General features: G+C 40.2%; 1 protein-coding gene across 1 annotated transcript in view; it reads left to right on the top strand.

Moving 5' to 3' along the window:
* LOC118251447 (interleukin-6 receptor subunit beta-like) overlaps positions 1-15,521 on the top strand; it is a 32,504-nt gene extending 16,983 nt beyond the window's left edge. Inside the window, exons 8-15 of the mRNA XM_035553552.2 lie at positions 168-378; positions 2,397-2,555; positions 3,617-3,739; positions 4,425-4,577; positions 6,380-6,523; positions 8,906-9,002; positions 11,155-11,218; positions 15,036-15,521. Of these exons, the coding sequence (XP_035409445.2) occupies positions 168-378; positions 2,397-2,555; positions 3,617-3,739; positions 4,425-4,577; positions 6,380-6,523; positions 8,906-9,002; positions 11,155-11,218; positions 15,036-15,521 (1,437 nt within the window). The remainder of the gene's footprint in view (positions 1-167; positions 379-2,396; positions 2,556-3,616; positions 3,740-4,424; positions 4,578-6,379; positions 6,524-8,905; positions 9,003-11,154; positions 11,219-15,035) is intronic.
* Positions 15,522-15,965: the final 444 nt, after the last annotated feature.

Raw genomic sequence — 15,965 nt, 5'->3', positions numbered from 1 at the left:
CCCAAAAAAAAAAAAATCAGACCATGTGTCTGAAAGTGTTGTCCAAACACTTCTTGAACTCCAGAAGGCTTGGTACCATGACTACGTCCCTGGGGAGGCTGTTCCAGTGCCCAACCACCCTCTCAGCGAAGAACCTTTTCCTGAAATAATCTTTTTCCTCTTTCTAGGTAATGCAAAGTGAGAACATCCTTGGATACTATGTTGATGTTGAAAGAATACCCAACAGCTGCATGGACTCACAAAATCGCATCATTCTAAAGGACAGAAATGTTCTTCTAAATCTCTCTATGGCTTATTATAGGGTTAACATTTCTGCCTATAACAAAGAAGGAGAATCTCCACAAACCACCTACATTGTCCCAGATTCCTCTGCAACAGGTACTTGACATTTACTCAATTAAGTGGTGGAGAAGTTTTATGATTTTGATATAAATTAACTAACAGACCAAGCAATTTAACATTCCTTGTTAACATCACCAAGCAATTTATTATTGCTTGTATTAAACATAACTTGAAGGTACACTAACTAAGTTGGTGGTCGACACTAAATTAGGAGCAGCTGTTGATTCCATCAAGGGCATAGAGGCCTTGCAGAGATATCTTGGCAAATTAAAGGCCTGGGCAATCATCAACCACATGAAGTTTAACAAGAGCAAGTGCTGCACCTGGGACAAGGCAAACCTTGCTATACATACAGACTGGGGGACTGGAGGCTGGAGAAAGGGATCTGGGGGTTCTGGTTGACAGTAAGTTGAACATGAGCCAGCAGTGTGCCCTGGCAGCCGAAAGGGCCAGACGTACCCTGGGGTGCATCAGGCACAGCACTGCTAGCTGGTCAAGGGAAGGGATTGTCCTGCTCTGCTCTGCACTGGTATGGCCTCACCTCAAACACTGTGTGCAGTTGTGGGCCCCACAATATAAGAAGTGTCCAAAGGAGGGCAACCAGGATGGTGAAGGGTCTAGAGGGGAAGAGGCCCCTTGATCTGTTCAGCCCAGAGCAGAGCAGGCTGAGAGGAGGCCTCATGGCAGCCTGCAGCTCCCTCACAAGGGGAGCGGAGGGGCAGGTGCTGAGCTCTGCTCTCTGGGGACAGCGACAGGACCCGAGGGAATGGCAGGGAGCTGGGACAGGGGAGGGTCGGGCTGGGTGTTAGGGAAAGGTTCTGCACCCAGAGGGTGGTCGGGCACTGGGACAGGCTCCCCAGGGCAGTGGTCACAGCATCGAGCCTGACAGAGTTCAAGTGGTGTTTGGACAACGCTCTCAGACATCTGGTCTGATTTTGGGGTGGTCCTGTGTGGAGTCTGTGATCCTTGTGAGTCCCCCTTCCAACTCAGGGTATTCTATGATTCTATGACTCTTCTTCCCTTTTTTCTTTTTTAAACAAACTACAGAATGCGCCGGTGAACAAGGGTGCAAGCACCAGATATCTGCAAACAATTAGTTTTCTAGAATTTTCTAACACACACCCCTCATTACGTTCTCCTTTGCCCTGCAAATGCATAACAATTCATTTTGGTCCTTACATTTAACTGCTTCTCTTTCTTCTGATGTAATACATACTCTCACCTCAAGCCATCTTTCATCTGACAGCTACCTGTTTACTAAATTGCTGCCTGTTCTTCATGGCTCTCTCCAGACATCTGTTCTAGATTTGGTTTTACTTACAGGCAGGTTCTCTATACCTATGATGAATTACTGGGAAGATAATTGCATGAACTCTGCTCCCAGGATAAATTTCTTCTCTGCATGCACAAACTTTTCTTGGCTAGTAAAGATATTTTCAATTCTACTTATTGGTTTTCAGATAGGAGATAAAATGGAGAACTTTGTCTGCCATAATATTCACCTCTTACACTACATGACGAGTTGTTTCTTTTCCCCATTAGTTTCACTCAGAAGGTGTTCCCTAGTTTGATAATCTATCTTAGAAGACAGCAGAACTTTTAAAGCATTTTGCATTTTTCTGGAAGAATGTGAAATATGAAATTACATAGTTACAATCTATAATTTGCCCCTTCTCCTCCCCCAGGTAAAAGCAGTCTCGCATTTGCTCTACATGTAGCAGTTAATAGCGGTCCTCAGGAGGCTGTTTAGCAATGTCAGGCTGCTGCTTCTTGAGCTGTGGAGCAACCATTTCCACATATCCAATTGTAAGAAATTAAAGGTCATGAACATCAATTAACACTGGTGTTCCCAGAGACCACTGCAAAGTATTAGCTGCTAAATTTTCTTTATTGACATAAAAAGTGTAGACATTACTATATACAGGTCATCCTCACAACAGCTACTTAATGAAGAATCTCGAAATGACTCAGAGCAAAAGACAGAAAAAAAGTGAAGGGGGGAGGGACAGACTGCTTTCCTGTTCATTCAACTCTAATGGTACATTTGTTCACAGACTTGCCTGGCCAAATCAATGTTAAACCTCGGGGAACTGATGCAGTTGTCACCTGGACTCCAGAATACAGTCCAAAATGTTTTGTGGTTGACTGGGGCACTGGTAGAGAGGATATGCGCATGAAAATAGTAACTACACCTGCTGGAAATTTCACACTAGGTAACGGCAACAACCACATCTCCTAGTGGAGGAACCATTTCATTTACTGGTTATTTTTGGCTGGGGAGGGAAGAATTTTCATCCTGTTTTTAAGAACAAACTGAGGATCCAGGTAAGCATGCCTTGTGTCTTTGTCCAGCACTGAGGCAACATCTACTTTTACAAAACAACCAAGTAGAAAGAGTCCTGAGAGAGCCCTCAGTAGGATTCTTCCAGTCACAGTTGGGCAAGAAATGCAGCTAAGCTGCTGTTGTTGGTAAGAGGTCTCTCCTTCCCCAAATGTCGAACAGACCTGTACACTACCTGCTGGATAACACTGTGGTATGAGAACAAAAAAAGCTTCCCTAGCCCCTTGGTAAACTTAACCTCAAATATAAACTGCTCTGTTACAGACTTTCCCCTGTATTATTTTTCTTCCCCATAATTGTACTTGTCAGAGCACAAATTCTCAACTCCAGTACTCTGATTACCAAATTGGGCATGAAGATCTGCAGGCAGAGGTCAGTTTAAAGGACACTCATCCAAAATCTTGATTAAAATCACATAGTTGACTAATGCAAAGACCATTCAGAACTGTCTTTTATGTACAGCAGAGAACATTTTACTCCAGTTTCATGTTAATAAATGTAATATTTTCCTTGGTTCTCCTGCAACATCTGCACCATGTTACCTCTATTGGTTTTGCTTGCTTTTAAATATGCTAGTATATGGGGGGAAATATCTGTCCTTGAACTAAGAAGTCTACAGCCATTTTAGTTTCATACTTTACATTCAGCAGCTTAAGCCTTCCAGAGCCGGATTATAAGTATGGCATCTTTTAAGAGCAAAACTGCGTTACCTCTTGTTCTGATTTTGAAGTAGTTTTAATAAAGGGTTCAGAGGAAATGAGAAACTATGCATATACTTTGTACTTGGTGTAATGCACCGTAAATATATACTATGGTTTGAGGCTCAGAAAGTAAGAGCTGTATAGAAAAACTATAAACTTATTGTCTCTCCTCCCCTTTTTTTTCATTTATAACTTTTCGGTAAAACCTGTTATATGTTTATCTGTTTTCCAGACAATTTTCAGCCACATAAGCTGTACAAAATAATGGTACATGCATCTGATGTGTGTCAGTGTGAAAATTTCACAAGACATGAAAAGACTTTTGGAGTGACCCACTTTTACTCAGTTGAAGGAGGTATTACTCCCTTTTATATAACCTCATCCCTTATATTTTTTATTTCCTATCTGCAGAAAAGAAAAAAAAAAAAGTCCTACACAATGTTTCTTTTCCAGGTGACTTAACAGCATTCTCCAGTCAGCATTGCCTTTGGTCCTAGGCGGCTATGCACTGGCAGTGAATGACCTGCATGCTGTTTCTTACTGACAAGTCCATAGAAATGATATTGTTACACATAACATTACCAAAATAACTGAAAGAGGGGCCCTGAGTTACTGCTCCTTGTAGCTCAAGTTTAACTGTGGCAAAAGTCAGATTTTCCAATTCAAGTTCAATGATGTCTTCTATTGCAACTTGAAATGAATACAGCTGTGACTGCTGGAGTAGAAGTGTTTGTAATGAGTCAGACATATTTTCTACCTACTTGGGCATTGCTTAATCACAGAATCATAGAATGGATTGGGTTGGAAGGGACCTTAACGATCATCTAGTTCCAACCCCTCTGCCATGGGCAGGGATGCCACAAGAGGTTAATGAGGTTGTTTTACTCTATGGGATTTCTCTTTTCTCTTCCAACCTTGATGTAATATTTATGATAATTAGAATCTGACAAGCATCTCTCTAGGCAGCAGCTAGGTTTCAGTCTCGTATGTCTGCTGTATAAATACTAATACAGAACTTAAATTATTTTCTGAATTTTAAGTTCCTAGGGCAGGCCCCACTAATGTGACAATTCTGAATATCACAAAGCATTCTGCACTTGTGAAGTGGACTGAAATAGCTGCCGAAGACTGTTTGGGTTTTCTTCAGGGGTACAGAATCAGCTACAAAGATTCATCAGGGAAAAAGTGGCTGGGTAAGTGTCCATTGCTCAGAACAAGGGAGTAAATCGGAGCCATGACAAAAAAAGTTTCATACAGAGACATTACATTCATACAGTATTGCACTGTGATAGTGCTTTCACAATGCACTACTGAATTAGATTTCCCTGGGAACTGAGTGCTTTCAAAAATCATCTCCTTGTTAGAGTTTTAATGCTTTAGATGATATCGAGAAAATTCTAGGTATTCCTAGGACCACCTCACATTAAATATTGATAAGAAAAGTTGCCTTAAAACTTACAGTTCTAAGAATACAGTAGAATTCTTCAATAACACTGAAAGGAATATGTATACTTTCAGTAACTTAGGTATTATGATTTCAGTCACAATACTTTTATATTTCATTGCAACTCAGCCAGGTTTCAATCTGTGCATTACATTTCTTCTAAGAATTCAATTAGTAGTGAAACTAATTTGTATTTCTTACCTGGTTTGAAATACCTGATTATTAACTTCATTTTTAGAAACTTTTTTTTTTAATTATAGCTTTTTTGTTTAACTTCCAAGGTTTAAACTTATACACATTGAAATAAACGAATAGCTATGATTTCAAACTCTTAAGTTTAAAAAAAAAAAAGTATCTATTTTTATAAACATTTTTCTTCTGGTTTGCAGCAAGAAGTCTTTTCTAGTGGTAAATAATAATGCATTCACTTTGCACATATTGACTTTCAAAAAAATTAAAGACGTTATGAAAGACTAATAGAACCCAAGACCTAGGGTCTGACAAAGGAGAAAAACAAGGGTTCTATAATTCATGGTGGCATATGCCTTTAGAGAACCATAAAAGGTAAAAAAAAGCTTCAAGTATGCAGCCCTGGGTCCCCTAAGTTAGCAGGGGACTTGACAGTGACTTCAGGGAGCTCTATTCCTCCCCAGGTACCTATCAGAGAGTGGAAGAGGAGACAGACGGGAATGTCCAAGACTGAGCTTCATTTTTTTCCTCTCTCCGAATCAGTCAATAAAATACTGACCCAACAACAGATTGCCATGTTTTCCAGAAAGGAAGAATAATTTTACTTGAGAATTTGGGGAAACCTGTAGGCTACAGCACCATCTCTATTTCTGTGAAGATCTCAAATTCTCGGTAGCAAACTTGAAAACTAAATTCTGCCATGTTAAAGGTATTCTACTGCATTGGTCAGTTAAATAATTCTAACTAGAGGAAACTGCTCCATCTGGAAAGAAAGGTTGAGCTAAAAGGCCTAAAATGCAGATAAAGCAGAATACATGGCCATTTTTCTGTACAGAAACTAAAGTAATATCACTGATATTGATCAAGGTGAATAACTACTGATTACATTAGTGAGAGTAAAGCAAAGGTCTAGTCTTGCAAATCTTGTTCAGTCATTATTTACAGGCAGTTCAGATGCTTTTCTCTTTCCATGGTCAAAGACAGGATTTAACACACACATTATTCCCTTACTGCTATGAGAACCTGTCCTTATTTCAACTGTTACACCCAGGAGTATTCATTAAAACCACTGTTCAGCAAATCAGGCCTATTGCCTATTATACACAGTCTACTGCACATATCACCTAGGCATCCTGGTGTGTTAGAAAATCATGCTTTTTATACCTGGAATCAAAATGCATGCAAGTATTTTGGAGAATAATAACCTCTTATAATCATCCAAAAAAAACCTGCACAGAGTAGCCTCCTCCAGATATGGATCAGGGCATAAAAATTTTGCCTTCTCCCCAGTCAGCTGCACTGTTACAGACTCAACAGAGATCACCTAATTGCCTCACACCCTAACGCCTATTGTGTTTTCAGCTGCTAGTGTCAACTCTTCTACCACAAGTTACCATCTTACTGGACTTAAGGGAAAGACCATCTACCGCATACAGATTTCAGGATTCACTAATGCTGGAGAAGGACTGCCGACTCTTTCACAACCGTTCAGTACTCTAAAATACGGTACTGTAGAAGCCCTATGCTACTGTGTTGCCCATCATCAATCTTGACTTTATGCACCGTTATATAAATAATTATTCTCTACCCCTTTTCTTTTCCCTGCTTTTCAAGGAGTAACAAAGTGCTCATGCACAGGATCTCTTACCCAATCCTTGCTTTACTGATAGCAAATGCAAAATTGTCCCTTTCTTACAGATAAACTATATATTATGTAACTCTTATATTTCTTTACCTAACACGCAGAGAAGACTTAGCTAGAGTTTCTCATCTCTGAAACATTTTCTGCCCTTTTTTAAGGTAACTATTCAGAGAATGTTATTTACTGCTGACTCCCATCACAGATTTCGCCAGTTTAAATATTCTGTCTGTGACTGGTTAAGTTCAGTAGTCTTTGTTCTTGACAAAATCCTGAGCAATCGCATAGAGCTGATTTCCAGTTAGTCCTCTCAGCCACTAACAATAAAAAAGTCCTTCTTTCAATTGTTCCTACTGTGCGTGACAGTTGATAAGATCTTTTGTTTTCTAATATCTAAAGTACTTTTTTACTTTTACCAGGCCTGGTAACTACAGGCCTGTCAGTCTCACATCAGTCCTTGGTAAAATTATGGCTAAGAGTATTCTGGGAGTTATTGAAGTGCACCTGGGGGACAATGCAGTTATAGGTCACAGCCAACATGGGTTCACAAGGGGTAGGTCCTGCCTAACAAATTTGATTTCCTTTTATGATAAGATCACCCATCTAGTTATCAAGGGAAACCAGCTGATGTGATCTTTTGGGATTTCAGTAAAGCTTTTGATATGGTTTCTCATAGGATCCTACTGGACAAAATGTCCAGCATACAGCTAGATAAAAACATCATACGATGGGTGAACAATTGGCTGATGGGTAGGGCTCAAAGTGTTATGGTAAATGGGGCTACATCAGGCTATCGGCTAGTCACCAGTGGGGTCCCCCAAGGCCAGTTCTTTTCAGTGTTTTCATAAATGATTTGGATTGTAGGACTAGAAGGTGTTTTGAGTAACTTTGGGGTTAGCTAAAACATAGACTCTCAAATATTTTTAACACATTATCAATTAGACAATCTAACACCGCAGTAGACCCTTTTTAATTTTGACCACAGCTTCACTCAAGTGAAGCTTTCTACAAGAAAAGTCCAAATAATAACAAAAAAGCAGGCTAAAATGGTATCTATCACAGGAAGAGTACCTTGAGGTATTCAGAGATTCTAATGGTTTCTTACCATTACAGCATTTTTGTATTTATACCCCCTTCATTTAATACAAACAACTGAAGAGTCAAAAGTGTGATGAAGAAAGAAACAGGGAAGAAATTAAAAACCTTATTTGAAATCAGCATTTTTTTTCCCCACACAAATCCTTTTTCCTGACAGCACAATAAATCAAAGTATTTCCATTGGAGCTTATCTGCAGTACTTCTATTCCATCCATGCTATTGAACATATATTAAGATAAAACTTTCAGAGTTAATTTAATGCAATATTTTAAAAATTTAAGTAATTACAACAAATTTAAAGATTACACTTACTATTCCCACTTCTCCCCAGTATTTCACGGGTTACTTAATCTCAGGTTTCTTGGTCATAAAAGTCTTTTTCAGCAACAAAGCAATTTGTAACTTTTCAAATACGTTTTTAAGCAAAATTAAGTAGCTGTTCAATTTTAAAAGAGAACTTTTTGCTGGAGAGTATATGGAAAAAGAAAAAGCAAGAAGTCATTTTGCAAATATATTTTGTCAGTATCAGCAACGCAACCATGCACTGACCACACTTTCCTGATGTTATTTTGAAACTTTTCTCTTGGGGTGGCTGGTGGAGAGATCTATAACGTAAGCAGATCTGTTAACATGAGCAATAGTAGATGTAGGTTCACAGTGAAGTCTGACAAATGGCTGTCTGAGGATAAAATTATTTTAATATTCCAAATGGGTGAAGCATGTCATCTACTAAATAAATAAATGTTACTATTAGCATGACCAGGTGGAGTTTGACCACAAAAAATAAATAAATAAATAAATAAAAATCCTGAAACGTTAAATGTCAATTTCAATCAAATAGTTTCCTACCAAGTCGGACCTGCAGCAGAGGCCTGACTTGTTAAACAAGCCAGAGTTCACTTACATGGGAAGTAGGTATACAGTGTTTATCTTTGAATGGTGTATTTAAGAGTTTGGCATGTATCAAGATCTCTTAAAAATAAAAACTTGGAAGAAATCCCATATTTTGTTTAAACTAAATTTCAGTCACAGGAATCCCTGAACGTGTTAAATTTCACATATGTTTGAAGTATTTCTCTAGTGAAGGCAATAAGGCCTCTCCATACTTGATACCATAAGTTTAATTCAATCTTTCTGTTGTTTCCCATCAGATAAAGGAGAATTTGAAGGTTTTATGATTGGCATTTTCTTCAGCATGGTGTTTGTTTTGGTTTTTGCACATGTGAGTTGTTCTCTGGTGTTTAAAAGGTAAGAAGTGAACATTGAATGATGCTATTAGCAGTACCTCTCTTTTACTTAACCCTAAGTTTCATAGCACTGGGCTTTTTTTGTCATTGCAAGCAACTCAAATCAAAAGTGCAAGACAAAAAGGCCACCCTACTCATTTACACAATGAGAATATTTACAAACCAGTAACAAGCTGATTAAAATACTTTGTCAAAAACCTATAATCTTTTACTTTTTATAGAGTTACCTGACTACTTCCTGTCTCAAACACTCTTGAAAATAGCATGGATCATTTCTCCCAGTAGAAAATAGGCTATGTGTAAGGAAATAAGAAGAGTGCATTTCATTATTTTACTCTTTCATTCCCAAATGATGATCATGCATTTTCCATTGAAATACAAAGGTAAATTCCACCAGCATACTGAAACTGTTGCCATCTGAGCATTTTCCTGCAAGCCCATTTTGTTAACTGTACAAATTATGCACATAACCCATAATGGGAAGGAGAAACAGATGGATGAGTAGGAAGAGGACAGAGTAATAAGGGCACCTGCAAGATATGGACAAGGGAAGATGTCCTCTTCCCCTCAAATTAATATGAGGTGCAGGTGCAATATTAGCTGTATGCACTAACACTGAGAGAAAAATGTCTCACATAGTAATTGGTTTTAATGCTCATTTACTCATAAGCCTACTTGCATACAACCATTCATATCACTATTATGATATCCTAGAATGCCACCTGCCCTTTTTCTCCGTTTAAAAAACACCAGCCTCAGATGCTGAATTTGAAGCTGTTAAGAAGGGACTAACCAGCTACACAAAAACAGGACCAGAGGATCAGAGAAGAGATCAGATCAATCTACTGCCTCGGGCTTCACAGCAAGCTTCACCTAAACAAAGACATAGTACCCGACCTCTAATAAAGTCTAGATTTGACTCTAAGACCAGACAACACTGAAGTCAGCACAGAGGCAGGATGATGGCCTAGATAACCTCATGCAGTCTCTCACAGATGTGTTGATTTTTTTTGTATGGATATGAGTCATTGCCCAAAGGTCCCATGGTTCAGCTCTGACAGCAGCTGCTAGCAGGGAGAACCTCAGCTGGAAAATGCTGAGCAATGCTCTCCAGCACCCCAGGGTGGCAGGAGTGATGGGCACAGTGCCATTGTGGCCTGTCCTCTCAGAAAGGGGCAGGGAGGACAAAGCCCCTCACCTCAGCCTGATCAGTGCTGAGGGAGCCAGCTGGGCCTTGCCCTGGCCCCTACCATGGCTGCCCAGTGTCACCGCTTTCCAGACACTCCTTGACAAGCAGCCCTTGCTTCGTGCCTCTGGTGTGGGAGATGAAAGGCAGCTTCTTCTCACCCAAGCTCTCAGCAGCAGCACAGGGGGAGCAGCCCCGGGCCCTCCCCTGCACGTACCCCCATGGCGGTGACAGCCATGGGAGACTGAAGAGCCTAGAGGCATGCTGCAAGTATTGTTGTTTCTAAGCCCCTGGGTTCAAGGAAGGAGCTGAAAAGTCCAACCCGCTGACCAGAGGGCTGTGGACAAGCAGCCAGATGAAACCAATTTGAACGGCTCCATTCTGAACTCTGCTATGCTTTACAACCCCCACCCCGGGAGGCTGAAGCTCTGAAACAAACACGGTGGATTTTGATTTTGCAGCAGGTTGTTGAGGATTATCCCTTCATCTACAGCTGTGGCAGAAACAGTTTAGTAGAGTTATGTTTATGCTTGTGTCAGATGAAATGGTGAGACACTGTAATCTGTCCCAGAAAGAGCTCACCTCAGACTGTGAAGGAAGAGTAGGAGCCTCATTGCCATCCCCATCCCAGCATGCAGGTCCCAGGGACAGCCTCCTCCAGAACAGCAGGATCACTGCATGAAAGCTAGAAACATATATTTTTGTTTGTTTGTTTTGTTTTTGCTTTGTTGTTTTCTTGTTTGTTTGTTGGGTGGTGTTTACTTCACCAATTCAGCAGTTCAATGCAGACTAACAAGCTTAGCCTTTGTTTCTTAATTGGCATTGTGGTTAATAATCATTGTAGAACATCTTTGTTTGATGGTCATGAAAATACCAATAAAATGTAGGTAGGAATGGCAGTTAATTTAAATGTATAGGAAATGCAAGTCAATTAACCTGACAGTAAACTTAAAATATTTATTTACAGGTTGAAAATATCATGCTGGCCAAGTGTACCGAATCCAAGAAAGAGCAGTGCAATACAAGATATGGCAAGTACTATTCCAATGGTGTGAAAAAATGCACAAGGGAGATCTTTCTGACTTATTTATCACTAACACTAGTGTGTTTTTTTTCACACTACATCCTAATAAATGTCTAGTTTCAACAATTGGGAAACGAGGGTAACACGTGACACTGGGGGGTTGTTCAGACAGAGACTTTTAGTTTAATAAAGGTTCTCAGATTTATTTGAAAACATAATAGAGCATACTTAAAGGTATGGTTGTTAAAAGAATAAGAAAAAGTTGAACTGGGGGAGTGGTAATGCAAAGGGAGATGTTCAGTTCTAATATCCAGTCACTTTTCAACAACTGGAACTGGAATTGAGCACATTACTCAAAATAGAGAATAAATAACACATTGTAGCCTAATTCCACAAAAGTGTCGCAGGAGGTAATGTATAAGGTATTTTCTGGAATCCAGTCTTCACCCTTCAGTCTTTACATGCTTCTGGAGCAATCCAGGGCTCTGGCTTGTCAGCTGGTAGCTGTCTGAGGAGGCATCGATTAGTCAAGAGGCACCATAGTTCAGTAGCATGGTCAAACCTTGCCCTACCCATTGATTTCCTATGTGTTTTAGTAAGGCTACCTGAATTTCAGGACTGACAAAGTGCCTGGAAGTTAGCTAGAAACCATGTTAATCATTTTTGCCAATTAGTGACCTTCCTTCCATCTTCCTCCGCTTACCTCCTCCTTTTTAAATAAGTGCTTCTGCTCCAGTTTTAGGACACCTCAGTTTATCTTCCAAGTCTCAGACTGCCAACCATCATGTATTTAGAAGAGGAACCTGTGCTGCTTTCCTTTTAACTTCTTTTTATTTTCCTGGCAGACCTGACCTTAGTTTCACACTTCTAGATCTAGTTTCTCAAGAAAACAATGTGAGCTTTAGCAAAGCAGATACCTATCTATTTAGGACAAAAGCATGGCAGAGAAAAGCTAGCCTCCATAAATGACCAAGTGAAATACACATTTCTCTGTGGATCCTGATAGGTAGAGGTAGAAATGCATCAATTCCTTTTTCTCAAGCATTAAACTGATAACAGGAAACATATGCTATTGTCAAGCTAAGCTGAAGTCAAGGTCTGGAGGGTTCAAAGTTACATATTCAGATAGGAAAAGGCAAGAGCACAATTTAAGATCAGACCAGAAGCTGGAAGGTATCTACAGCCAGACACAATCCAAATATAGGACACCAGAGTGAAAACATTAGCTAGGAAATTTAAGAAGGTGCTGACAGGCAGCTAGTAATCAAAAAGTTAGTTGCAGATCAGCATTGCTTTTTTCCTTTGTATAACAAACAAAAAATCTGAAATCTGTCCTTTTTTGTTTTTCACATTTAATTGTGTACAAACAGTCTGTTTTCTAGTAGGAGCTGTAATCACTCTTGTACACATTAGTGAGACTGCAGGCACGGTGAGGGCATAGTGCTGTGTTGTAATGGATAAAGAGAAGTAGATGAAAGGGGCCTCAGATGTAATTTGAGGACATGAGCCCAAGGCAGCAGGAGTCAAGAAGATTCCTGTATGCATGCAAAGGCTGGCACAGAGTATGCTTTGGTATTGTAACTACTCAGGGTATCAGAGGTGGGAACAGAATCTTGTCCTGCTTTGTCAGCCCATGTTGGTCCTGGGAGATGGAAAGTCTATCACTGATGCTTTTTCTTCTTACCCATGATTAAAAAAGACAAAAGCTCACACAGAGCTTATTTTAGATTTGTTAGGTATAGCATTAGGGATGCTGTTCATAATGAACATGATAGTGAAGGTACATATCACACAGGTCTTTATTCAAAACAAGACAAACGCTGACCATGCAGAGGGGGTCTGCTCATCCCATTACAAGTGCCGGTTAGAAAAAAATACCGATATTTTATGCAGGATTGCTGAGACTTCAAAGAACAGTGCACTCCTTTTCCAGGTCAGAACAGAAATTATAGGAAGCAAGTAAATAAAAAATACATCCCTATTTATATCTTGCAAAAGAACTGTAAGAGTTTAAACAAGTTTAGGGCAACTGAGGAGGTAAAAACAAAAGCAGAGGCTAACATGTATGTCAGAGAACATACCAACCTGGCCATAATTTTTAAAATATTTAAAATATTTAAAAAATAAAAAATATATATTTAAAATATTTAAAATATTACAGCAAGAGTGGGAAAGCCCAGAAAAACAATCTAAGTGGAAAACGAAGATGCTTGGCATTACAAATGGTTCTCCACTTAACGATCCAGAATTTGCAAAAGCTTGTAACTCAAGGTATACTTAGATCGCATCATGGCATTAAGATGAGTAACAAACTGTATGCTGAGGCTTACAACAAAAGTTGGTTTGGCTGCTGTTCAAGCTGCTGCCTTTTTGTAGTAGCACATTGGTAAAACTTTTTGAAAGCTGTGTGTCAGAACAGCACATCCTGAAACCTACATTTTATCAGCACTGCATTTTCTCTCTAGCATACAGAAAAGCAAGAAAAACTTTGCCTGAATATTAATCATAGAATCACAGAATGGCTTGGGTTGGAGGGGACCCCAGAGATCAACTAGCTCCAACCCCCCTGCCATAGGCAGGGACACCACCCACTAGGTTGCTCAGGGCCTCATCTAACCTTTTCTTGAACACCTTCAGGGATGGCGCATCCACAACCTCTCTGGGCAACCTGTTTCAGTGCCTCACCACTCTCTGAGTAAAAAATTTCTTCCTAACCTCTAATATAAATCTCTCTTCTTTTAGTTTATTCCCCCTTGTCTTGTTATTATCTACTGAAGTAAAGAGTCCTTCTCCATCCTTTATATAACAGCCCTTTGAAAGTATTTTGAAAGTATTGAAAGGCTGCAGTGAGGTCATCCCAGAGCCTTCTTTTCTGTAGGCTGAACAGCCCCAGCTCTCTCAGCCTTTTTTCATAGGAGAGGTGCTCCAGTCCTCTGACCAACTTCATGTCCCTCTTCTGGACCTACCCTAACAGCCCCACATCCTTCTTGTGCTGGGAACCCCAGACCTGGATGCAGCACTCCAAGTGGGGCCTCACAACGGCAGAGCAGAGGGGCACGATCACCTCCCTCCACCTGCTGGCCACTCCTCTGTTGATGCAGCCCAGGATGCAGTTGGCCTTCTGGGCTACAAGTTCACACTCTCGACTCATGCCAAGCTTTTCATCCACCAGAACCCCCAAGTCCTTCTCTGCAGGGCTGCTCTCAATGCGTTCTTCTCCCAGTCTGTATTCACATCTGGGGTTACCCCGGTCCAGGTGCAGCACCCTGCGTTTAGACTTGTTGAACCTCATTAGGTTCATGTGAGCCCACTTCTCAAGCCTGTCCATGTCCCTTTGGATGGCATCCCTTCCTTCTGGTATATCAACTGTACCACTCAGCTTGGTGTCATCTGCAAACTTGCTGAGGGTGCACTCTATCCCACTGTCTGTGTCGTTGATGAAGATATTAAACAGTACTGGTCCAAGGACAGACCCCTGAGGTACCCCTGAGCTATATCACCTGCCACTGGTCTCCATTTGGACATAGATCCATTGATCACCACTCTCTGGGTGTGACCTTCAAGCCAATTCCCTATCCACTGAATAGTCCACCCATCAAATATATACCTCTCCAATTTAGAGACCAGGATTAGCGAAATAAATATTCTCACTCACGTTTATAAAACCAATGTAGATGAGATAAAACATATTAGTTAGCCATATTATATAGGCAGGACAAGGCTATCTCTTAGCTTTATTCTTCTGATATTTATTTCAGTAAATAGCCAATTGCACTTTGCTAAGGTATTATATTGAAATTATATTTTCTCCTTTTGCCTTGCAGACGAATTGGAAACCCATTTCAAAGTCACTGCTTCAGGCCCTGACAGACAATGATACTACCAGCCTTTATGTCATAGAGCATGAGGCAAAGGTTCCCTTGAAGTTAGAGCACTTTACAGATGGTGTAGAAGTCAGAAAGTATGACACTTGCCAGTCAGAAGAACCTAGCAATAACATAGACATAAATATAAGACACAAAGAAATCCCTGAAAAAACAGTAACAAGTGAAAAAGAAGGAATCATTTCCATTACGGTACCACTCTTGAGCGACTACACCAGCATGGAGTTCAGCCAGAAAGCCCTGATGAGTCTAACAGTGAAGCTGCCTGCAATAGCTGCTCATCCTAACCTGGAAATGGAACTAAGGAATAAGCCAGCACAAACTGAGCATCAGGTTTTGTTTGCTGCCCAGGACTACCTCAAACAAAGCCAGGTAGTATTTTTGCCATCTGTACCAACTTTGATGGGACAAGTCAACTTGAACTGAGGAATTTGCATACTTTTCCTTATCAAAAATTCAATTTCCAAAACCTCTGATCATTGAATGGAGGCATTAGGACAGTGAGCTTGTGACAATTGTTATGTTCTACTTAGTAAGCTCCTTGGTGAAATAGATTGACTATATAATTAGATTAGCTATTTCACCGTGGTCATTCTGGGCAACTCCTACTGTCTTCACACAGGCAAAATTTTCAAGGAACTGTATGAAAAACCTTCCAATAAGGTGCATCTCCTTGCTAATTCCTTAGTCTGAGCACACTGAAGAAGCCATTTCAAGTCTTCTGGTCTAAAAACAGTGTTGTTCCAGTCTTCAGAGGAGTTCACTAATTAGTGTGACCAGTATAAGATCTGATTTTAAAGGTTGTTTAGCTCTTTAGTAAAAATTCTACCAAAAGTGCCTACCATGACAAAGAGGCTCTCCAGCTGGTCA

This window comes from Cygnus atratus, chromosome Z (genome assembly GCF_013377495.2).
Source record: "Cygnus atratus isolate AKBS03 ecotype Queensland, Australia chromosome Z, CAtr_DNAZoo_HiC_assembly, whole genome shotgun sequence".
NCBI classification, from domain to species: domain Eukaryota; kingdom Metazoa; phylum Chordata; class Aves; order Anseriformes; family Anatidae; genus Cygnus; species Cygnus atratus.
The sequence above is the reverse complement of the archived record's forward strand: the minus strand, read 5'-3'. Positions and strand labels throughout refer to the sequence as shown.